This window comes from Schistocerca gregaria, chromosome 1 (assembly GCF_023897955.1).
Source record: "Schistocerca gregaria isolate iqSchGreg1 chromosome 1, iqSchGreg1.2, whole genome shotgun sequence".
Classification (NCBI taxonomy): domain Eukaryota; kingdom Metazoa; phylum Arthropoda; class Insecta; order Orthoptera; family Acrididae; genus Schistocerca; species Schistocerca gregaria.
In genome coordinates, this window is record NC_064920.1 from 1,069,164,456 (window position 1) to 1,069,189,947 (window position 25,492).

The 25,492-nt window shown below is 46.1% G+C and overlaps 1 protein-coding gene across 10 annotated transcripts in view; it reads left to right on the top strand.

Moving 5' to 3' along the window:
- The window catches only part of LOC126281501 (PH and SEC7 domain-containing protein), an 814,448-nt gene that overhangs the window by 545,799 nt on the left and 243,157 nt on the right, over nt 1-25,492 (top strand). For all 10 annotated transcript variants that reach the window (XR_007551283.1, XM_049980532.1, XM_049980516.1 and 7 more), the window contains exon 3: nt 19,928-20,256. Coding sequence is in view for 9 of the 10 variants with exons in the window: in XM_049980532.1 (XP_049836489.1) it covers nt 19,928-20,256 (329 nt within the window). In the remaining variant the exon portion in view is untranslated. The remainder of the gene's footprint in view (nt 1-19,927; nt 20,257-25,492) is intronic.

Consider the following 25,492-nt stretch of genomic DNA (forward strand, 5'->3'; position numbering starts at 1 on the left):
CTGTCTGACCTAACAGTGTTACAAGAGTCGTACCCTTCCCTTGTGCCTCTACTGTCCGCATCGACACGATTAGCTTCCACAATTGTCTCGCTTGATTTCAGTATCCTGCTGTAAACCACCAACTGGCTTTTATTTTATTAGAGTGCTAGTCTGGTTCGCAACGATTTTCTTCCAGACATTAGACGTAGTGGACAGTCGTTCTACACTGTACCACAGCGTCGATTGTGATAATCTAGACATACTATACGAAGTATCTTCGTGTTCCGGCTCGTTGACAATAGTACTCCATTTGTCAGAAAATATCAGTGACATATTGCTGAGCTTGCAATACTAAAAAGAAGCAAATGTTGGTATTATGTTACCTTATACGGTTACATCATTTAAAATACCTTGGTCATGTTTCCGAGTAAACTACTTAGATTGCTGGGCTGTACTTCGCAACACACTGTTTGGATTCGTGACGCATTAGTTGCTGTGACACAATAGATGCTGATTGTGAGCAAAGAGTGAACATGAAGTTCTGCGTTCAGGTCGGGAAAACCCTTACGGAATCGGGGACAATGATTAAGCAAGCATAGACAGAGGAGTCACTTACAAGAAGTCGTGTTTTCGAGTGGCACAAAAGGTTTTGCGAAGACAGAGAGCCGGTCGCTGTGACCGAGCGGTACTAGGAGTTTCAGTCCGGAACCGCGCTGCTGCTACGGTCGCAGGTTCGAATCCTGCCTCGGGCATGGATGTGTGTGATGTCTTTAGGTTTGTTAGGTTTAAGTAGTTCTAAGTCTAGGGGACTGATGACCTCAGATGTTAAGTCCCATAGTGCTCGGAGCCATTTGAAGCATTTGAAGACAGAGATTCAGTGGGAGATGATCCCAGAACTGGTCGCCCGTCTACAGCACATACTGACGCAAACGTGGAGCGTGCAAGGCAGTTATTTCTAGTGGACAGTCATGTAACTGTGCTTGCCATATCAGAACAACTTAATTTGAATCGTGATGTGTGTGACCGAGCGAGGTGGCGCAGTGGTTAGCACACTGGACTCGCATTCGGGAGGACGACGGTTCAATCCCGTCCCCAGCCATCCTGATTTAGGATTTCCGTGATTTCCCTAAATCGTTTCAGACAAATGCCGGGATGGTTCCTTTGAAAGGGCACGACCGATTTCCTTCCCCATCCTTCCCTAACCCGAGCTTGTGCTCCGTCTCTAATGACCTCGTTGTCGACGGGACGTTAAAAAAACACTAACCGTGATGTGTGTCATAAAATTTTACACGATGACTTAATGGAAACGGGAACTGAATGCAAAACTCGTTCCTCACACTCTAATAGACGAACAGAAAGAGAAAAGACGAAGAATTTCTGCTGAACTACTGCATGGAGCCGGATGTGATTCCACGTTTTCTGTTAAAGATTAATGCTGGGAATGGAAGTTGGTGATACCATTGTGACCTTCACACGAAGCGTCAAAATGCTGAATGGCTTAGGCCAGGGTCACCATCTGCGAAAAAAGTCAAACGATAACCTTCGAAAACAAAGACAATGTTGGGATTCTTCAGTTGCTCCCGGCGTATTTGTTGCTCGAACAGTCCACGGGTATACTGCGGTTCATAGTGTCCAACGGGAACAATATTTCGGCAATCAGACATGTCGCCATCGTCAGGTGCGCTGACGAACTGAGCTGCTGGGGGCGGGCGGCGGATTTAAACTCCCCACTCCCCGCGGGCCGCTCTCTTCGCCGTCCGCGCCCGCGCGCCGGTGGTCGCGAAGACGTGGGCGTCGTCGAATCTGTCGTAGCGTCGACGTGCTTGCTACGTCCTCTCTGGTCGCCAGTTCGTACTTCTTGCTGAGAGTCTTCTTAATTACATTCAATGCCGGGTCCCAAGCCTTGCTCTTCTTCCGTGACATTAGAAGACTTTCAGCAAGAAGTACGAACTGGCGACCAGGGCGGACGTAGCAAGCACATCGACGCTACCACAGAATCCGACGCCCACGTCTTCGCGACCACCGGCGCGCGGGCGCGGACGGCGAAGAGAGCGGCCCGCGGGGGGAGGAGATTTAAATCGGCCGCCCGCCCCTCCGTAAATTCCCAGGATTACCTAGTAAATAGCGAAGTCCTGGACGACGCGATCCCGAACGTGGCCGAGCGTGATGAGCATCAAATGAACTTCATGCAAAGTCGGGAGCTCATACGAAGGAAGGCGGAAGCCCGTGAAGAGCAGTTCAGAAGAGAACGAGAAGAGCGTGAAAGAAGGCAAGAGGAGGACCCGCAACAGAAGGCGCGAAGCCGCTCTTGCCCGCCGTGAACGCCAGCGCCAAAGCTGGCAGGACGGCAAAAAAAGAGAAGAAAAAACAAGCAGTTCTGGCCGGGTTTTGCAGGTTTTCCTTGGCCGCTAAGGTAAATACCGGAACTGTCCCCAACATACTCCTGCACAAATAAATTCCCAATTGGGATGAACCCCCTCCCCCCCCCCCCCCCCCATGCACCCCCAGCGAGCAAAATAAATTGTGCCACAACAGTATAAAACTACACTCCATGGCTGAAAAGGGCAAAATGCACGCCTTAGAACAGCTCGCCCTTCTCCCTCAGAGAAGGGACCTAAAAAAAAAAAATCTCAGGAGATCAGTTCGTCAGCGCACCTGATGAGGGCGACATTTCTGATCGCCGAAATATTGTGCCCGTTGGACACTGTGAGCCGGCTGTATACCCGTGGACTGTTCGAGCAAAGACAATATTGATCGAATCCTTTGATAGTAAAGGATTAGTTCATCATGAGTATGTTCCTCCAGGCTAAACAGTGAACCAAACTCTTTACATAGACGTGTTCAAACATTTGCGACACACATTTCGACCTCGCCGACCTCATCTGTTCCATTCTTCAGGACTGGTTCATACTGCGTGACAATGCAAGACCGCATATTGCTTTGTCTGTTGCCGAGTACCTGGCCAGACATTCTGTTACTGCCATCCCACATTCTCCATATTCGCTCGACCTCTTGCCTTGCAATCTTTTCTTGTTTCCGCGAGTGAAAAGGCGACTGAAAGGAAAGGTGCATCAGGATATCGCAGACATCAAATGGGCTGTGGCAAACGAGCTTACCAACATCCAAGTTGAAAATTTTCCCGCTTGCTTCCAAGACCTCCAGAAAAGTTGCCAACTGTGTACAGATAGCCAAGGGGACTACTTCGATAGGAGCTGGATCATTATTTGGTGTTTTTAAAAAGCCTGTCCTGGAACTTTTCTGACAAAGGGAGTACAAGGCAGTATGGTATAGTATACTAGACGGCGAATGTTCGTACAGAAACGAAAGGAATATCGGGTGTGCGCCAAGGAAGTCTAATATAACCTCTTGTCTGATTGTTGCAGCAGAAGGCTACAATTGGCTATGTGATACACTGCTTGACAAAAAGAGTGGAGCACCTGGAAGGTGGTAAGGAACGAATTGACACTTTACGGGTTGATAGGGTATGTGAGGCCTTATTTCCGTCTAATTAAAAAAAAAAAGAAAAGAAAAAGAAAGCTAGGGAGTTTGAGCTTGTTTATCAGTGTGACAAAGCCGTTGTATCCTTTCCTGAGGTACACTATTCCACAACTATTGTGTCTAGTCCTGGATGCTTCTTGCTGTGGAACCGAGTTTACTTACAAGGTGGTCCCACGAAAGTTCTATCGGGGACAGGTCTGGGGGACTTCGTGGCCACAGGAGTAACTCAACATCACGCAACTATTGCATAGCCACACGTACCGTGCGTCAACGAGCGTTATCTTGTTGCAAAAAGGGGCCTCGATTTTGTCAAGTGAGAGGTAACACACGAGGAGGCATGATGTCCGTGAGCTACCGTTGTGCCGTCCGAGTTCCGTTAGTCTCTATCAGCCGTGATCTGAAGTCATACACGGTGACTCCCTACACCGTCACGCCATGGGTACATCACTGTGTCTCTCCAAAACACAGGAAGAATTGGATCTATACCCATGTTGACGCCGTCTGGCTAGTACAGAACATAATGGGACGCCATTCATTAGCAGTCATGCTTGGCACCACTCCAGACACAGCAGTTTGTGTTGTCGTTTGAGCGGCAGCCTATCCACGGGACGGCTGTAGCTAATGTCCGGCCAGTGTTGCGGGAAAACACGGTATGCAGCGAGTTCATTACTGCTGGCGCGGGTGTGAAGGGATTATGGTGTGCTTGCCATTCATCTCTTCTGATTGTCACACGTGATCTACCGGAACCTTGATGATGAGTATGCCTGCCCTCACATTCACTGTCGCATGCGATTGCCCTCAAGTCTTTAATTGCACGATTCGATCAGCGGGCTAAATGGAGACCCACAGTGAGTAGGCATTCAGTGTCTGTCAGGTGGTGACAGCAGTCTTTCACACGTGTGCGAGACGTACCCGTGCCCGTCACGGTGACAACGTCCCTTGTGTACCCTAGCAGACCTGGTAACAAGACTAAACATAACGATACTGATGAACTCTGATAGCCGTTCTAACGGTCTCACAGAAATGCAAATAAATGGTTCAAATGGCTCTGAGCACTATGGGACTTAACATCTTAGGTCATCAGTCCTGTAGAACTTAGAACTACTTGAACCTAACTAACCTAAGGACATCACACAACACCCAGCCATCACGAGGCAGAGAAAATCCCTAATCCCGCCGGGAATCGACCCCGGGAACCCGGGCGTGGGAAGCGAGAACGCTACCGCACGACCACGAGCTGCGGGCAATAGTATGTGACAATAGTATGTACAAAGTTACATTGTCCATGTATTCTGGGTGCTACTTTTTTTTCAGGCAATGTATTATAAAATTTGGTAAATTTTTAATTGTAATTATAAAACTAAAAGGATTTAACAAGAAGAGGTTGTGAGAAATTCGCTTTCAGATGAAAAGTAGTGAAATATTACCGTACTGCTGGTGCAAGTAAGCTAGATGTATACAGTTTATTGACCGTGTCCTAACGGATGACAGTTTAGTTACGGATCGGCTAAAGTCGGTCGCCTCCTGACCACGATTGTTTCTTGTAAGGCCGTTGCCAATATTGATAATCAGAAGTGCGTGCCGTAGCTACTATGAAGAGTTTGCCGTGCCGTGCCGAATCGTAGCAGATATGTAGTGCCAGCACTGCATGACGAAGCCCCCACCCCCCCAACACACTTACCACCGTTTGTCTCAGAATGGCTGTTCATCAGATGAACAGCAGTCTTTGATAACCCTGAGGATGCCTCTGTCTGATGCTCTGACTTACACGAGATATACCCCTACTTGAAACTTCCTGTCAAATTAAAACCGTGTACTGGACCGGGACGCTGTCGGTACCTCCATCTAAACCTTCACAGAAGTTTTCCCGCATAACTCGCGGGACTAGCGCTTCTGAGAGAAAGGATATTGCGGGGACACAGCCTACAGGAAGTTCCAAATCAGCCCGCACTCCGCTGCAGAGTGGAAATTAATTCTGGATTCTGTCAATTGCTTCCCCACTTCTTCCTCTTCTCTTGACGGCCCTCTAGTGCAGTAGCTTGACGTAACACAGACTTTCTCGGGCACGCAAGAGAGTGGACCACGGGGCCTATCCACAGTTGGAAACACCTCCTGGCCGTACGCTGTTGTGCAAATTTTTCGTACGGGAATTCATTGGGACTGTTCTTTCTGGTTGTAACAGTTGTCACAGATGTTAGTGTACAAAAAGTGTGCAGTAAAAAGGAAGGAGCAGTTAGAAGGGATGTCGGTTGCGCACATCCTGCGCCTCCGGCAGCAATCTGCGGCGTTGTGTATGACAGGTTTAGCAGCTGCGTGTGTGGAGCGGCTGCCGGCTGCGTAGCCCTCGACACAGCAGCGGGGCGTGAAGAGGCGCTCCTGGTGGTGGTGCAGCTGCTGCCGGCTGAGCGCGCCGTTCGACGAGTGGCACCACGCTGACTGCCTGCCCAGTAATGCGCTGCCCAGCAGCGCTGGCTTCCGGCATTTTGCCTAACATTGTATGACGGGCCACTGTACCTTGTCACTCGCCCTGCAGTTTGCGGGGTGACTCTCGTGTCTCATGTCATTTCTGGAAACCCAGAATCTGCTCTGTAGGAGTCAACATGGATTCCGGAAACAGCGATCGTGTGAGACCCAACTCGCTTTATTTGTTCATGAGACCCAGAAAATATTAGATACAGGCTCCCAGGTAGATGCCATTTTCCTTGACTTGCGGTAGGCGTTCGATACAGTTCCGCACTGTCGCCTGATAAACAAAGTAAGAGCCTACGGAATATCAGACCAGCTGTGTGGCTGGATTGAAGAGTTTTTACCAAAGAGAACACAGCATGTTGTTCTCAATGGAGAGACGTCTACAGACATTAAAGTAACCTCTGGCGTGCCACAGGGGAGTGTTATGGGACCATTGCTTTTCACAATATATATAAATATATATAAATGAGATAGTAGATAGTGTCGGAAGTTCCATGCGGCTTTTCGCGGATGGTGCTGTAGTAGACAGAGAAGTTGCAGTATTACAAAATTGCAGCGAAATGCAGGAAGATCTGCAGCGGATAGGTACTTGGTGCAGGGAGAGGCAACTGACCCCTAACATAGACAAATACAATGTATTGCGAATACATAGAAAGAAGGATCCTTTATTGTATGATTATATGGTAGCGGAACAAACACTGGTAGCAGTTACTTCTGTAAAATGTCTGGGAGTACGCGTGCGGAACGATTTGAAGTGTAATGATCATATAAAAATAATTGTTGGTAAGGCGGGTGCCAGGTTGACATTCATTGGGAGAGTCCTTAGAAAATGTAGTCCATCAACAAAGGAGGTGGCTTACAAACACTCGTTCGACCTATACTTGAGTATTGCTCAGCAGTGTGGGATACCAGGTCGGGTTGACGGAGGAGATAGAGAAGATCCAAAGAAGAGCGGCGCGTTTCGTCACTGGGTTATTTGGTAAGCGCGATAGCGTTACGGAGATGTTGACCAAACTCAAGTGGCAGACTCTGCAAGAGAGGCGCTCTGCATCGCGGTGTAGCTTGCTCGCCAGGTTTCGAGAGGGTGCGTTTCTGGATGAGGTATCGAATATATTGCTTCCCCCTACTTATACTTCCCGAGGAGATCACGAATATAAAAATAAAAAGATTCGAGCGCGCACGGAATCTTTCCGGCAGTCGTTCTTCCCGCGAACCATACGCGAGTGGAACAGGAAAGGGAGGTAATGACAGTGCCACGTAAAGTGCCCTCCGTCACACACCGTTGGGTGGCTTGCGGTTTATGAATGTATATGTACTTAGCCCGCTGTTTTTTCTCTAGAGGCTCACAACTGAGGTCGATAGAATATTACGGGTGCCCAATAAAGGGTACTAAAAACTATTTAGTACCCATGCGTCTTCAAACCTCATTTGCTTAGTACCACGGTACGTATCGCTACGCACCAGGAACGATGCACGTAGTTCTGTCAGTGATTCTTTCGCTGTTTTACCGTGGCTTTTGTCTCAAGTTCACTACGCTTTTGTGAAATGCGTAAAGACGACGTTGTTCCATTTTAAACTATTAATTTCATACGTAAGTAGCTGCATCTCTCTTCAAAAGCGCTTGGGAGTTGGTGCAGTAAGCAGTATAATAATAATAATAATGATGATAATGATGATGATGATGATGATGATGATGATGATGATGATGATGATCTTGTTATCTTCCTCAGAGAACGGAATTAATCTAAAGGGAAAGCGAAATCCACTCACCAAAATGTCGAAATTTTTAAGCAATATTTTCTGACTATATTGATATCAGTGAGCTGTGTGGCTTCGGTGACTAAGTACGTAGTAATAAACGCAACTATAGCTCAGTCGGCTTTTTACGTCAGTTACCTTCGTTCCGTGGAGATACCATCACAACACCGAAAAAGCTTGTGGTATGCAATCACAAAAACAAACAACACGAAACACAGAGTAATGCAGCAGCCACCAGATAGGAGTTCAAAACGACGTCCCTCTGCGGCAAGGGAAGCTTGACACCGTTCGAACACGTTGTCCAACACTCTTCGAACTTCGTCTATTAAACTTCTTTAAATGGCCAACTGAATCCCGTCTCTCAACTGTTAGAGTGTATGGAGATTGTTTCTGTAAACTTTATCATTTAACATTCTCCAAAGATAAAAAAATCAAGCGAACTTACATCTGAGGGAAAGAGATGGCATTCCATGAAAAACACCTCGTATACGCTTTGGTCTTTAGTTCTATTGGGCTGCTCTGAAAGAGTTGCAGTACGTTGCTCGAATACGTGTCAGAAGCAGCGGGTTTGGCGGGAAAAGATTGGACAAGTCGTCTCGGACTAGTTTAACAGCACACTCCTGTTTTCACACTGCGGGGTCTCTTGACGTGACTGGTGAGGATTATTCAGAACTCTAACCTCCTTTGTTCTTCGTTTCGGTGACGTCGTTCCATCAAGTGAATCCTTTGTATACCAAAAGTAAGGGGCAGAAATCTAGTCTCGATAGTCCATTTCCTCCCATACTCTTGTAAAGGCGGGTACACACTGGACCAACGAAGGCCAGTCAAATGCTTCGTTGGCCAAAATTTCTAAATGTCTGCAGGCGGCAAATCGGAGTCGGACTGCCGACAGTAACATCAAAGCGTTGGCGTTGAGTTCGGCAAGTGACTCGCCTCCTAATGTTGACGCCGAGTCGAATATTCGTTGGTTCAGTAGCGATTTGCTGTGTCAATTGCCAAGGTATATATTTATTATGTCTAAAAATATTGGAGTATGGAGTGGAATACGGAGACAGAATTAAAGCTGATAGTTTTATTTTGAACAGGAATGTTTATGGGACAAGAACTGCGATTGTAAAAACAAATTGAAAAGATAAGGTGCTTTGAGCGGAATTGTGAGCTGTTTGAAAATAATGTGCACAATGTGAAAAAGAAAATGAAATCCTTCTGGATACCTTATTACTGCAGCTACAGCTCTCCTAAAGGAAGTGTCATCATCGGAAATTTTAGGGCCTACATAATGCAGTAACAATTCGAAATTGTGCCTTTCACTCGCAGAACGCTGTAGATGCGACGGCTGCGAAATCCTTTTCTTCCCTCATAATACCGGCCTGTGAAACTGTTATTAAAACGCTACTTTATGACAACAACAAAATGGGAGCAACCCCGCAAGTTATCAGAGCCAACTGCTATTTTGCACGGCAGAATACTATAGTCCCGAACGCCAGTGCGTTGGCGACCAAAGCTCGACCGAATCCATTGTCTGTCGTTGGTTTGCCTTCGTTGGACTAGTGTGTACGCGCCTTAACAGCAGCAAAAGCTTCTGTGCTTGCTCTCGCAGCTCCGTCAGGTCTCGAACCAACGTTGAGATAAAGACGCGTTGTTTTCCAGAGCTTCATAAAAAGAAATCGCACGTTGTCAAGTTTGGAACCTCGTAGACCATCTCAGCAACGCCCCATCAAGACCAGTGGAACCTATCCAACACTGTAGGAAATGTTCATTCAGATACCCTCCCACGTTATTAGGTAAGTGGTGGGATGGTGCAAAATCCTGTTCGCAAATGAAATCTTGGGAGTCTTCAATTTCTGGTGTCAGCCGCATCTGAAGCTGTGCATCTCTGACGTATTCAATGATTCGCCTCGGGTGTTCTGAATCCCATATTCGAACAATCTGCTTGTCGGCCTTGCAGTTGATATCGCTGAAAACTATTCTGCCTTAAAGTCTTTCGAGGAATCTCAACATGTTTACACCGAGCGGAGTGCGAGGTTTTTTCGGTCACCCCCAATGAGTGTCTGCATAAGTGTGGGGCTGTGTTGGAAGGATTGACGAACTCTATCGGATATCTTCCCTGATCACGAAGAACGGCTGGAGTTTTTGACGACGCTTAGGCAACTTGTCTCTATGAGTTGTCTATGCCAACGCTTAATGGAGTTCTTGTGACTTAATTAGAAGTCGCTTTTGAGGAACGACGCCAAAAGCCTTCTGGAAATTTAAAAATATGAAGTCAGTTTGACATCCCCTGTAGGTAGCACTGATTACTTCGTGAGAAAAAGAGGTAGTCGAGTTTCACAAGAACTATATTTTCTGAATCTGTATTGAATTTTGTCAATAAATCGTTACCTTCAAGATAATTCAAAATGTTGGAACGCAATGTTGTTGTTGTTGTTGTTGTTGTTGTTGTTTTTAGTCCAGAGACTGGCTTGATGCAGCTCTCCATGCTGCTCTATTCTGTGCAAGCTTCTTCATCTACAAGTAACTACTACAACCTAAATCCTGAATCTGCTTAGTGTATTCATCTCTTGGTCTCCCTCTACGATTTTTACCCTCCACACTGCCCTCAAATACTATATTGGTGATCCCTTGATGCCTCAGAACATGTCCTACCAACCGATCCCTTCTTATAGTCAATTTGTACCACAAATTCCTCTTCTCCAAAACTCGATTCAGTACTCGCTCCTTAAGTGATCTACCCATCTAATCCTTAACACTCTTCTGTAGTACCACATTTCGAAGGCTCCTGCCGCGCGGAGTGGCCGCGCGGTTGGAGGCGCCATGTCACTAATCGTGCGGCCCCTCCCGGCGGAGGTTGGAGTCCTCCCTCGGGCATGGGTGTGAGTGTTGTCCTTAGCGTTGAGATAGTTTAAGTAGTGTGTAAGTCTAGGGACCGATGGCCTCAGTAGTTTGGTCCCTTGGGAATTCACACACACACACACGAAGGCTTCTGTTTTCTTCTTGCCTAAACTATTTATCGTCCATGTTTCACTTCCATACACGGCTACACACCATACAAAAACTTTCAGAAAAGACTTCCCAACACTTAAATCTATACCCGATGTTAACAAATTTCTGTTCATTTTCTGTTGTAGCCTCTCCCCGATGTTATTCAATCTGTATATTGAGCAAGCAGTAAAGGAAACAAAAGAAAAGTTCGGAGTAGGTATTAAAATTCATGGAGACGAAGTAAAAACTTTGAGGTTCGCCGATGACATTGTAATTCTGTCAGAGACGGCGAAGGACTTGGAAGAGCAGTTGAGCGGAATGGACAGTGTCTTGAAAGGAGGATATAAGATGAACATCAACAAAAGCAAAACGAGGATAATCGAATGTAGTCAAATTAAATCGGGTGATGCTGAGGGAATTAGATTAGGAAATGAGACACTTAAAGTAGTAAAGGAGTTTTGCTATTTAGGAAGTAAAATAACTGATGATGGTCGAAGTAGAGAGGATATAAAATATAGACTGGCAATGGCAAGGAAAGCGTTTCTGAAGAAGAGAAATTTGTTAACATCGAATATAGATTTAATTGTCAGGAAGTCATTTCTGAAAATATTTGTTTGGAGTGTAGCCATGTATGGAAGTGAAACATGGACGATAACTAGTTTGGACAAGAAGAGAATAGAAGCTTTCGAAATGTGGTGCTACAGAAGAATACTGAAGATAAAGTGGATAGATCACGTAACTAATGAGGAGGTATTGAATAGGATTGGGGAGAGGAGAAGTTTGTGGCACAACTTGACTAGAAGAAGGGATCGGTTGGTAGGACATGTTTTGAGGCATCAAGGGATCACAAATTTAGCATTGGAGGGCAGTGTGGAGGGTAAAAATCGTAGAGAGAGACCGAGAGATGAGTACACTAAGCAGATTCAGAAGGATGTAGGTTGCAGTAGGTACTGGGAGATGAAGAAGCTTGCACAGGATAGAGTAGCATGGAGAGCTGCATCAAACCAGTCTCAGGACTGAAGACCACAACAACAACAACAACGGAGCTCCATCGCAGTCTTTAATACTGGTAGCATGCCGCGACAGCGTGGACGTGAACCGTATGTGCAGTTGACGGACTTTGAGCGAGGGCGCTTAGTGGGCATGCGGGAGGCCGGGTGGACGTACCGCCGAATTGCTCAACACGTGGGGCGTGAGGTCTCCACAGTACATCGATGTTGTCGCCAGTGGTCGGCGGAAGGTGCACGTGCCCGTCGACCTGGGACCGGACCGCAGCGACGCACGGATGCACGCCAAGACCGTAGGATCCTACGCAGTGCCGTAGGGGACCGCACCGCCACTTCCCAGCAAATTAGGGACACTGTTGCTCCTGGGGTATCGGCGAGGACCATTCGCAACCGTCTCCAATAAGCTGGGCTACGGTCCCGCACACCGTTAGGCCGTCTTCCGCTCACGCCCCAACATCGTGCAGCCCGCCTCCAGTGGTGTCGCGACAAGCGTGAATGGAGGGACGAATGGAGACGTGTCGTCTGCAGCGATGAGAGTCGCTTCTGCCTTGGTGCCAATGATGGTCGTATGCGTGTTTGGCGCCGTGCAGGTGAGCGCCACAATCAGGACTGCATACGACCGAGGCACACAGGGCCATACCCGGCATCATGGTGTGGGGAGCGATCCCCTTCACTGGCCGTACACCTCTTGTGATCGTCGAGGGGACACTGAATAGTGCACGGTACATCCAAACCGTCATCGAACCTATCGTTCTACCATTCCTAGACCGGCAAGGGAACTTGCTGTTTCAACAGGACAATGCACGTCCGCATGTATCCCGTGCCACCCAACGTGCTCGGGAAGGTTTAAGTCAACTACCCTGGCCAGCAAGATCTCCGGATCTGTCCCCCATTGAGCATGTTTGGGACTGGATGAAGCGTCGTCTCACGCGGTCTGCGCGTCCAGCACGAACGCTGCTCCAACTGAGGCGCCAGGTGGAAATGGCATGGCAAGCCGTTTCACAGGACTACATCCAGCATCTCTACGATTGTCTTCATGGGAGAATAGCAGCCTGCATTGCTGCGAAAGGTGGATATACATTGTACTAGTGCCGACATTGTGCATGCTCTGTTGCCTGTGTCTATGTGCCTGTGGTTCTGTCAGTGTGATCATGTGATGTATCTGACCTCAGGAATGTGTCAGTAAAGTTTCCCCTTCCTGGGACAATGAATTCACGGTGTTCTTATTTCAATTTCCAGGAGTGTAGATAACTAAATCATTGTCACTCTTCCATGACGTACTGAATCTGCTAACAATTGCGGCTTTTCGACTACAACGCATAAGCAAGGATTATAACTACTACAGTTAACATGTTACCAAATGACGACTGCAAAACTTCATAAGGACCTACCAGACGGATCCGTAATGAGTTTGCTTTTATTTAAAGCTACACTAATTCATCAGATGACAAATGTAATGTATTGCGAATACATAGAAAGAAGGATCCTTTACTGTATGATTATATGATAGCGGAACAAACACTGGTAGCAGTTACTCTGTAAAATATCTGGGAGTATGCGTGCGGAACAATATGAAGTGGAATGATCATATAAAAATAATTGTTGGTAAGGCGGGTGCCAGGTTGACATTCATTGGGAGAGTCCTTAGAAAATGTAGTCCATCAACAAAGGAGGTGGCTTACAAAACACTCGTTCGACATATACTTGAGTATTGCTCATCAGTGCGGGATCCGTACCAGTTCGGGTTGAAGGAGGAGATAGAGAAGATCCAAAGAAGAGCGGCGCGTTTAGTCACTGGGTTATTTGGTAACCGTGATAGCGTTACGGAGATGTTGACCAAACTCAAGTGGCAGACTCTGCAAGAGAGGCGCTCTGCATCGCGGTGTAGCTTGCTCGCCAGGTTTCGAGAGGGTGCATTTCTGGATGAGGTATCTAATATATTGTTTTTGCACGCCCACCTAACCGCGTACTGTTTACACCAGCGGTAATTGTCATTAACTTTTGAACGTGTCTCTTGTAGCGGCCACGGTAGATAAGGCTGTACCAAAGTTTGATTTGCGAAGTACTCAGGACCTTCAACAACTAAGAAACAGACAGTGAAGACGATCTGGTAACAATTTACCTTGCGACTAAAAGACAATAGAAGTTTGAAAAAACTGTTAGTTTCATTATAGTAACAAATTTTTCTAGAATGAAAATGCTTCGCTAGGTAACGCTGAGGAGGCTATGCTGACGGACTGAAACGCACCCAAGCAAATTTATCTGCTAATGTTTACCGAGCGCGGTGGCGCAGTGGCTAGCACACTGGACTCGCACTCGGGAGTACGACGGTTCAGTCCCGCGTCCGGCCATCCTGATTTATGTTTTCCGTGATTTCCCTAAATCATTCCAGGCAAATGCCGGGTTGGTTCCTGTGAAAGGGCACGGCAGACTTCCTTCACCGTTCTTCCCAAATCCTATGAGACTGATGACCTCGCTGTCTGGTCTCCATCCCCAAACAAAACACACACCACTCTGCTACTGTTTCATCTTTCTCACACTATCCAGAAATTAATGTCTGAGCAGGGCGTACTGAACTTGGTTTGTTTAACGTTCAGTTTTCATTGATTTATCGCAGTTTTCATTGATTTATCGTCTACCCAGTAAAAAGTGATTGTCGAAGGCGATTGTGTGGCTTCAGTGTGTGTTCATTTACTGCGCAGCTGACGTTCCACAAACAATTCGCTAGTGTGGACTCAGGCTAAGGTAGTCAGACACAGATCCGAAAGCTTTGCAAGCATGCATAATCAAGCGTTTTGTGCAATTGTCGGTATGCACGTTGAGACCAACATAATTCCGTATGTTTGCACCAAGTTTCCAAGACTGAAGAACAATCAAGCAGTCTAATGTTTGGGCAAAGTTAGTCTGCAGTCGGGCTCTGAACATTGGCGCGCATGCTTCATCATTCATAGTTGTCAAGCTTGGAGTTGCGTGTGTAGTCGATATTAAGTGAAGTTGAAGGCGGAATTGCCACGAATATTAACAACGAATGCAAGCTAAAAATGTTTGTACGCTTAGCTTTTGCAATAAGCACCATTTTATAGTAGAAATTCATGGCAAATTAATAGTCGTAATATAGTGCGCCCAAGTTGTGAGTCTGAGCCATTTATGAAACATTTAAACGCATTATTGAGAGGATACTATACCAATTGTAGTGACATATTTACGTCCCGTGTAATATAATGTAATCTAACTGTTGTTACATATTTTGCAACAACTGTTATCGATATCAGCACAGTGCTATTGGTAGCACTTCTACAGGCACAAAGTTGCGCAAATATTTTTGCTTAAATACAAGATTAGTAACTGAAAAAGTAATTGAGGTTTTTAAAATGTATTTGAGAAATACAGACGGACAAAATATACATTTGGCTTCAGTGAAAAAATGTAATGTGACCTTTAAAATAACCTACAGTTCCCCGGAAAAGTGTTCGAAAAGAAACTTAATAAATTTAACATCTTTAACTTTTGTTGCACTGTCGTCCTCAGTTGTGTGTAAATAAACACTTTGGATCACTCTAATTATACCTGAATAATTCATGTGCCATTAGAGAGATGCAAAGTGATGATTACTAACCTAATATTAATAAATTTAAATTCCATTTTGTTTTATTATTTTCTGCTTTTAGTCAGCATATGGGAATAAATTGCCACTGCTGCTGAACAACGTTCATTTTGCATAACAGTTCACGACACAGTGCCTTAAGGAACACGAACTTTGGCTAAAAAATAACGGGGCTGATTTATTTCAGCAAACAGCGCCCGCAAGTGTAAACGCTACACTGGCGTGTCACGTGACTCTCCCCTCTTCACTCCCCCTACCTGTTCACCTGCTGAACCCTCCGACCTAATGGTTCAAATGGTTGTGAGCACTGTGGGACTTAACTTCTGAGGAAATATTTCGAGTAGACTTCCCCACCATGTTATAGTTCTGGGTGGAGATTTTAATTTGCCGGTTGTAGACTGGGAGACTCAAACGTTCATAACGGGTGGCAGGGACAAAGAATCCAGTGAAATTTTTTAAAGTGCTTTATCTGAAAACTACCTTGAGCAGTTAAACAGAAAACCGACTCGTGGTGATAACATATTAGACCTTCTGGTGACAAACAGACCCGAACTATTTGAATCAGTTAATGCAGAACAGGGAATCAGCGATCATAAAGCGGTTACTGCATCGATGATTTCAGACGTAAATAGAAATATTAAAAAAGGTAGGAAGATTTTTCTGTTTAGCAAAAGTGACAAAAAGCAGATTACAGAGTACCTGACGGCTCACCACAAAAGTTTTGTCTCAAGTACAGATAGCGTTGAGGATCAGTGGACAAAGTTCAAAACCATCGTACAATATGCGTTAGATGAGTATGTACCAAGCAAGATCGTAAGAGATGGAGAAGAGCCACCGTGGTACAACAACCGAGTTAGAAAACTGCTGCGGAAGCAAAGGGAACTTCACAGCAAACATAAACATAGCCAAAGCCTTGCAGACAAACAAAAATTACGCGAAGCGAAATGTAGTGTGAAGAGGGCTATGCGAGAGGCGTTCAATGAATTCGAAAGTAAAGTTCTATGTACTGACTTGGCAGAAAATCCTAAGAAATTTTGGTCCTACGTCAAAGCGGTAGGTGGATCAAAACAAAATGTCCAGAGACTCTGTGACCAAAATGGTACTGAAACAGAGGATGACAGACTAAAGGCCGAAATACTAAATGTCTTCTTCCAAAGCTGTTTCACAGAGGAAGACTGCACTGTGCTTCCTTCTCTAGATTGTCGCACAGTTGACAAAATGGTAGATATCGAAGTAGACGACAGAGGGATAGAGAAACAATTAAAATCGCTCAAAAGAGGAAAGGCCGCTGGACCTGATGGGATACCAGTTCGATTTTACACAGAGTACGCGAAGGAACTTGCCCCCCTTCTTGCAGCGGTGTACCGTAGGTCTCTAGAAGAGCGAAGCGTTCCAAAGGATTGGAAAAGGGCACAGGTCATCCCCGTTCTCAAGAAGGGACGTCGAACAGATGTGCAGAACTATAGACCTATATCTCTAACGTCGATCAGTTGTAGAATTTTGGAACACGTATTATGTTCGAGTATAATGTCTTTTCTGGAGACTAGAAATCTACTCTGTAGGAATCAGCATGGGTTTCGAAAAAGACGATCGTGTGAAACCCAGCTCGCGCTATTCGTCCACGAGACTCAGAGGGCCTTAGACACGGGTTCACAGGTAGATGCCGTGTTTCTTGACTTCCGCAAGGCGTTTGACACAGTTCCCCACAGTCGTTTAATGAACAAAGTAAGAGCATACGGACTATCAGATCAATTGTGTGATTGGATTGAGGAGTTCCTAGATAACAGAACGCAGCACGTCATTCTCAATGGAGAGAAGTCTTCCGAAGTAAGAGTGATTTCAGGTGTGCCGCAGGGGAGTGTCATAGGACCGTTGCTACTCACAATATACATAAATGACCTGGTGGATGACATCGGAAGTTCACTGAGGCTTTTTGCAGATGATGCTGTGGTGTACCGAGAGTTTGCAACAATGGAAAATTGTACTGAAATGCAGGAGGATCTGCAGCGAATTGACGCATGGTGCACGGAATGGCAATTGAATCTCAATGTAGCGAAGTGTAATGTGATGCGAATACATAGAAAGATAGGTCCCTTATCATTTAGCTACAAAATAGCAGGTCAGCAACTGGAAGCAGTTAATTCCATAAATTATCTGGGAGTACGCATTAGGAGTGATTTAAAATGGAATGATCATATAAAGTTGATCGCCGATAAAGCAGATGCCAGACTGAGATTCATTGGAAGAATCCTAAGGAAATGCAATCCGACAACAAAGGAAGTAGGTTACAGTACGCTTGTTCGCCCAATGCTTGAATACTGCTCAGCAGTGTGGGATCCGCACCAGGTAGGGTTGATAGAAGAGATAGAGAAGATCCAACGGAGAGCAGCGCGCTTCGTTACAGGATCATTTAGTAATTGCGAAAGCGTTACGGAGATGATAGATAAACTCCAGTGGAAGACTCTGCAGGAGAGACGCTCAGTAGCTCGGTACGGGCTTTTGTTAAAGTTTCGAGAACATACCTTCACCGAAGAGTCAAGCAGTATTTTGCTCCCTCCTACGTATATCTCGCGAAGAGACCATGAGGATAAAATCAGAGAGATTAGAGCCCACACAGAAGTATACCGGCAATCCTTCTTTCCACGTACAATACGAGACTGGAATAGAAGGGAGAACCGATAGAGGTACTCAGGGTACCCTCCGCCACACACCGTCAGGTGGCTTGCGGAGTATGGATGTAGATGTAGACATCGACGTGCCAAAAGGGGGCAGCACCCATGTGGCACTATTTACAGATTATACTGCCATTTGTGCTAGCCACCTGAACCCCAATTACATCGTGCTCAGCATGCTACCTTGATCAAATTACACAATGGTGTAACTTGTGGTAAATTAAAATAGACCGGACGAAATGCTACACATTGATGTTGACTATCAGGAGACCCACAAGCAGACAACCCTCTATAAACGGAAGGGACCTGCAGTGGTGCGACACTGTCAGATAGTGTCTCATTGTTCAAGCTCAGCGGGCTGACCACCGAAACTAAATTACGAATCTGGAAGATGGTGGTCTTTTCAGGTGTACTATATGATTGTGAGATCTGGGTCATGGTCGCAGACACTCATCTAATAAAAGTGCATACTACTCAAATTCAAGGCCGTAGAGTAACCACGAACGCTGCCTAGTTCTTCCCTAACACATCAGTACGAAGGGACAGACATACCCACCCTCACCACAGGTCTTTTGCTGTGCTGTGGGCTATGCTGGAATGGAACTGTTCCGAGACGATTATTCAGGGTGCTGTGGAATGTGTATAATATGGATTGCTGATAAATAAAATATTTGCAGACTTGTAAAAGTTGAAAGCTTATGCCCCAAGTTACATCGCAGTTTCACGAGAACGTGAACCGCAAGAATTTAAAAAAATGGGTCTCCACCAATTGAGTTGCAACTGTTACAACAAATTGATTGAAGTAACAAATGTAGAACTGTTGATTAATTTATAGATGGAGATGTTGTAACCAAAAATTTTCATGAGAAATTTGCTTGTCGATCCCCATTCTTGAAGTGTAGCGTCGCTGCAAATACTTCCGGGTCCTTCTGTGCTGCTGTACATGCAAAACTACTCGTGTAATGTACGAAATAAATTCGAGGTACGGATCTTCCTTAAAATCGCTTTATTCACACGCAAGATGTTCGGCGGCGAAAAATATGAAACGAAGTTTTGCGTGCTCTGTTGTTGACGGTTGGTAACAAAGTCCTCCCTGCTGTTAGCAAACCGCTGATATTTGTATGATTTACAACAATCACAGACAATCAGAATTTACAAATTTCAAGAAACGACAAAAGTGCGTAACTAAACTAATTCACCTGCATAGAAAAATAACGAAAATAATGCTTTACAATTTGTTGTGGACGCGGACATATTTTCGGTAAGAATTCCAACGAAATTTACAACTTCCCGGAATATAACAGTACATATTACATTTTAGTTAATTACAGTCGAAAGAAAGAGCGACAAATACTCCTGCCATATGTATGAATTCCAAATAACGTCTTTGTCAGCTGGCAGATCTGTCGAAAATAAAATTGTAAGCTGCAAAATACGCTTTGTTTATGTAGATGATCACGGTTTTTGATAAGTATTGATTGACAGACTCGTCGACGTAGCAAGTTTGGATCAATTACTAAGTAATTATTGAAAACAAAATATTCCTAGCATGTTCACAGGCTTGTTATTGAGCGCGGAATAGAATATCAAACTCAGATTTTACACAAATTGTCTCAAACAGATTAATTACTGGTGTAGGTGCAGTGTAGCGTAGTACATTAAACTATTAAACTATTAAGCATAAAATAAAATGTAAGTTTTTTGGGGGTGGCAAAAGATCCTAATGGGCTGTTTTATTACAATGCCCAGACACGATGTGCTCGTCGGGCACAATTGCACCAGCCATGTCACAAAAGGTGTGGCAAGGGATTGAACACCGCCCGACATTTTTCGTGTTACCAGGGGTCACATTTTGACGTGTATTACCTGTATTAAATGTTTACGTAAAGTTGAAAAGTTAATGAGTAGAGGCATATGTGGCGAGCCTGTGAGTAAGTGGTGCTGCGTTGCGCTGCCGGCAGTGCTCAAGTGCCTGCGGCTGTCGGCGGACCCGGTGCGGCTGCGCCTGAAGCGCGACCCCGTGATCAAGGCGCGCGTGCGCAGCTTCCTGGCGGGCCGCGAGGAGCCCGCGCGGCCGCGGCCGCCCCCCGCCGCCCCCGGCGCCGCCTCCCCGGCGCCCGCCGTCCCGGCCGCCGGCGACGCCGCCTCCCCCACCGGCGCCGCGCAGCAGCGCCCGCCGCAGCCGCGCTGCGAGGCCTTCATGATGACGGGCGACGTCATCCTCAACCTGTCGCGCACGCAGCACAGCTGCGCTGCCGCCGCCGTGCTGCCCCGCAACTCGCACAAAAAGGCAAGTCCTACTTACGTCCCATTTTGTTGACATGACTCGCATCATTAAAGACTGTGCATGAAGGGCAGATTCAGCCGCCTTTTTGGAAAGGCTTTCCATATCCTTCGTGCTCGCAGACACATTTCCCTCGACAAATAGGACAGCTATGTGCCTTAAGTGTAGGGGACTAATTTGTTGTTGTGTGGTCTTCAGTCCTGAGACTGGTTTGATGCAGCTCTCCATGCTACTCTATCCTGTTCAAGCTTCTTCATCTCCCAGAACCCACTGCAACCCACATCCTTCTGAATCTGCTTAGTCTAGTCATCTCTTGGTCTCCCTCTACGATTTTTACCCTCCACGCTGCCCTCCAATACTAAATTTGTGATCCCTTGATGCCTCAAAACATGTCCTACCAACCGATCCCTTCTTCTGGTCAAGTTGTGCCACAAACTTCTCTTCTCCCCAATCCTATTCAATACTTCCTCATTAGTTATATGATCTAATCTTCAGCATTCTTCTGTAGCACCGCATTTCGAAAGCTTGTATTCTCTTCTTGTCTAAACTATTTATCGTCCATGTTTCACTTCCATATATGGCTACACTCCATACAAATACTTCCTGACACTTGAAGCAATACTCGATGTTAACAAATTTCTCTTCTTCAGGAACTCTTTCATTGCCATTGCCAGTCTACATTTTATATCTTCTCTACTTCGACCATCATCAGTTACTTTGCTCCCCAAATAGCAAAACTCCTTTACTACTTTAAGTGTCTCATTTTCTAACCTAATTCCCTCAGCATCACCTCATCTAATTTGACTACATTCAATTATCCTCGGTTTGCTTTTGTTGATGTTCATCCTATATCCTTCTTTCAAGACACTGTCCATTCCGTTGAACTGCTCTTCCAAGTCCTTTGCTGTCTCTGACAGAATTACAATGTCATCGGCGAAGCTCAAAGTTTTTATTTCTTCTCTATGGATTTTAATACCTACTCCGAATTTTTCTTGTTTCCTTTACTGCTTGCTCAATATCGGGGAGAGGCTACAGCCCTGTCTCACTCCCTTCCCAACCACTGCTTTCCTTTCGTGCCCCCTCGACTCTTATGACTGCCATCTGGTTTCTGTACAAATTGTAAATAGCCTTTCGCTCCGTGTATTTTACCCCTGCCATCTTTAGAATTTGAAATATATAAGGGACTAATGTGTGTGTGTGTGTGTGTGTGTGTGTGTGTGTGTGTGTGTGTGTGTGTGTGTGTGTGTAGTGTAGTGTAGTGTAGTGTAGTGTAGTGTAGTGTCATTTTCGTAATAATAAGAGAAGGAGTGTTAAACCCGGTGCCGGGATCTTCAACTACTCAAACTCTGAAAATGAGTACAGAGTGACATTTATTAAGACAAGAATATTACATTTATCTGGTCTGTTACCAATCTCATCAAAACAAAATCTTCATAGAAATGACAGTGCCGTTAACTTCCAGAGCAGGAACACTTTGAATAATAAACTATTACAGAAATACCATGTTCATGTTCGAAAGCAACACCACAGTGCTTCCCTATCACTCATTTCCAAACATGTAAGTTATTCTATATTTCACATTGATAACGCCGTAATACTAATAGCACATACTTGGCTCCAAAACGAGTACTACTCAATTATTCAAACACAAATTTTAGTGCGAACCTTTCAATTACTCCCATTCGTTCTACGGGTATAAACACACACCTCTCTATTATAACTTTGTACAGATTGCCCATTACACTCTTATTTGAAAATTTTCACTTAATACCAGTAATACCATTACTAAAATTTGAAGCTAACAGCAGCATTACTAAAACCCAAAAAATAATCTAATTCATTCATGAATATACACTCCTGGAAATTGAAATAAGAGCACCGTGAATTCATTGTCCCATGAAGGGGAAACTTTATTGACACATTCCTGGGGTCAGATACATCACATGATCACACTGACAGAACCACAGGCACATAGACACAGGCAACAGAGCATGCACAATGTCGGCACTAGTACAATGTATATCCACCTTTCGCAGCAATGCAGGCTGCTATTCTCCCATGGAGACGATCGTAGAGATGCTGGATGTAGTCCTGTGGAACGGCTTGCCATGCCATTTCCACCTGGCGCCTCAGTTGGAGCAGCGTTCGTGCTGTACGCGCAGACCACGTGAGACGACGCTTCATCCAGTCCCAAACATGCTGATTGGGGGACAGATCCGGAGATCTTGCTGGCCAGGGTAGTTGACTTAAACCTTCCCGAGCACGTTGGGTGGCACGGGATACATGCGGACGTGCATTGTCCTGTTGAAACAGCAAGTTCCCTTGCCGGTCTAGGAATGGTAGAACGATAGGTTCGATGACGGTTTGGATGTACCGTGCACTATTCAGTGTCCCCTCGATGATCACCAGAGGTGTACGGCCAGTGTAGGAGATCGCTCCCCACACCATGATGCCGGGTGTTGGCCCTGTGTGCCTCGGTCGTATGCAGTCCTGATTGTGGCGCTCACCTGCACGGTGCCAAACACGCATACGACCATCATTGGCACCAAGGCCGAAGCGACTCTCATCGCTGAAGACGACACGTCTCCATTCGTCCCTCCATTCACGCCTGTCGCGACACCACTGGAGGCGGGCTGCACGATGTTGGGGCGTGAGCGGAAGACGGCGTAACGGTGTGCGGGACGGTAGCCCAGCTTCATGGAGACGGTTGTGAATGGTCCTCGCCGATACCCCAGGAGCAACAGTGTCCCTAATTTGCTGGGAAGTGGCGGTGCGGTCCCCTACGGCATTGCGTAGGATCCTACGGTCTTGGCGTGCATCCGTGCGTCGCTGCGGTCCGGTCCCAGGTCGACGGGCACGTGCACCTTCTGCCGACCACTGGCGACAACATCGATGTACTGTGGAGACCTCACGCCCCACGTGTCCACCCGGCCTCCCGCATGCACACTATACGCCCTCGCTCAAAGTCCGTCAACTGCACATACGGTTCACGTCCACTCTGTCGCGGCATGCTACCAGTGTTAAAGACTGCGATGGAGCTCTGTATGTGTATGCCACGGCAAACTGGTTGACACTGACGGCGGCGGTGCACAAATGCTGCGCAGCTAGCGCCATTCGACGGCCAACACCGCGGTTCCTGGTGTGTCCGCTGTGCCGTGCTTGTACAGCCCTCTCGCAGTGTCCGGAGCAAGTATGGTGGGTCTGACACACCGGTGTCAATGTGTTCTTTTTTCCATTTCCAGGAGTTTATTTAGAAGCACATTAATATAGGACATAAGGAACATCAAGATGCGAAACAAACGTTTACATAACTTGCAAATATCGGCAAAATGGCTCATGCAGTTGCATCTTCTGTCACAAGCATGGTTTATTTCCACTCGTGTAATCGCTGTTATTTTTTTCGGGTCTTTCTGTTTACTGTCCACACAGATAGCAGATATTTACCATTCGTAAGTTTCATATCAAGTAGAGACACCATACGATACAGTTCCTGCTGTACAGCAAGGATCAGGAAAATCCAGATGGGGTCCGGTGATACAGTTAGCACTCCACAGGTCCGTGAAAATGATTTGATATCAAAAAGTGCACTATAACCCAGTCCCCACATCACTGTACTGTGAACTGTGTACTCGCACCACAGCGTACACACTAACCCGGTGGGCAAACAACCACCAGTAACGTCTGTTCCGCGATGTGAGTTCAGTACTGCCGAGGGGGCTAGGAGGCAAAGACCAGCTAACACCGCCCACGAGTTTGCAAAACACAGTGACAATAAGCAACGAATGATGTCACTTCACAGCAGAAGATTCCCTTTCATGCAGAATTACTCAGAAGGCCTACCACAAAATAATCCCTTGTCTCGGCCCATCCATACTATACAACAAGAAGCTGCTCCCATCCACCACGTTCCATGAAGAGAAACGTACCACCATGTCCATACTATACGGGCCTCGTTCCTCTCTGAACGCAGTGACTTGTCTCGACAGTAATCACTGCAAATTTCAGCGTCAGTCACAGAACACTGCCTGCCGCAGCCCCACTTGTTACATACTTGCTTTTTATCGCTCCGCGCTTCCCCACTTCACGTCCGACACGTGTTTATGGATCACCGTAAACACGTGCGCCCACTTCATGAGACACCGATTAGGGGGCTGGAATTTAACCTTGGCCATGGGCGCGAAGACTGGTGATGAGAAATTTCACGCCACCGCCCCTCCTGTCGCAAAGGCAAAGGGAAAATTGCCAGGTGCGCAGTGTACGCTGACGGTCACCCATCCAAGTACAGGCCACGATCTGACGGAAACCGGCATATCTACATCGGTACGACCCTTGTGTGTGTCTCGCCAGTCGTTTATAATGATCGGGGGCATGTTGGTAGGACGTAGCTGAGCCTCTCGTCCCTTATCCCAATGATTCTTCAGCTGTCTTCGGCCTGCGTACGCCACCCACTTTACGGTGCTCCATTTTTTTCTTTACAGACGGTTTTTGTCCCTTCCGTTCTTCCTTTCCCATTTGTCTGTCCATCTCATTTTAGTTTGACGCTTCCGGGACGGCGGGACCGAGGACCTGGTACTTTAATCTCTTAAAAAACATCGATCCAGTCTAATTCAGTCCATTCCATCCATTCACCTGGGGCTATAGTTGTTGAACAGTAGTGCTAAAACTGGATACAAATACTGCGTGAAGTCGAACTCCATGAACAAAATTTCGGAGTTTGTTGAAGGATATTTTCTGAGCATTTTGTCTAAAGTTGCCATAGTCTCGTTGCACAGTGATTATGTAATTGTCATGTACTCTGCTTCTTACCCGATTACCTTTGTTTTTGTGTGAAAATTCGTTGGAAACAGCCGTGAAGCCTGTAACATGGAATCTGCAAAACGTGCAACACGAAATGCAGAGCATTGCAGCAACCCTCAGAAGGATGCAAAACTAGTGTGATTTGATTGCAGTCGCCGCGCGAACAGCTTAGCACACTTTTTTTGCATTCTAGAGTATACATCCAACGAATTCTAAAGCCACCCCGTAAATCACTGTGTCTTGGGCCACCGTGCAAAACTAGGAATCAGGTTGGGTCATTACAAAGTAGACTTTAATGACATTTTTCTCGTGCGCTATCTTCATCACAGAGCCATTCATCCGTTCTAACAGGACACGAGTTCATCCGATGGTACGTATTTGTAGACACTTCATTTCTTATTTCTTGGTCCAGTCGCGATGTCCTCTCTCTCTCTCTCTCTCTCTC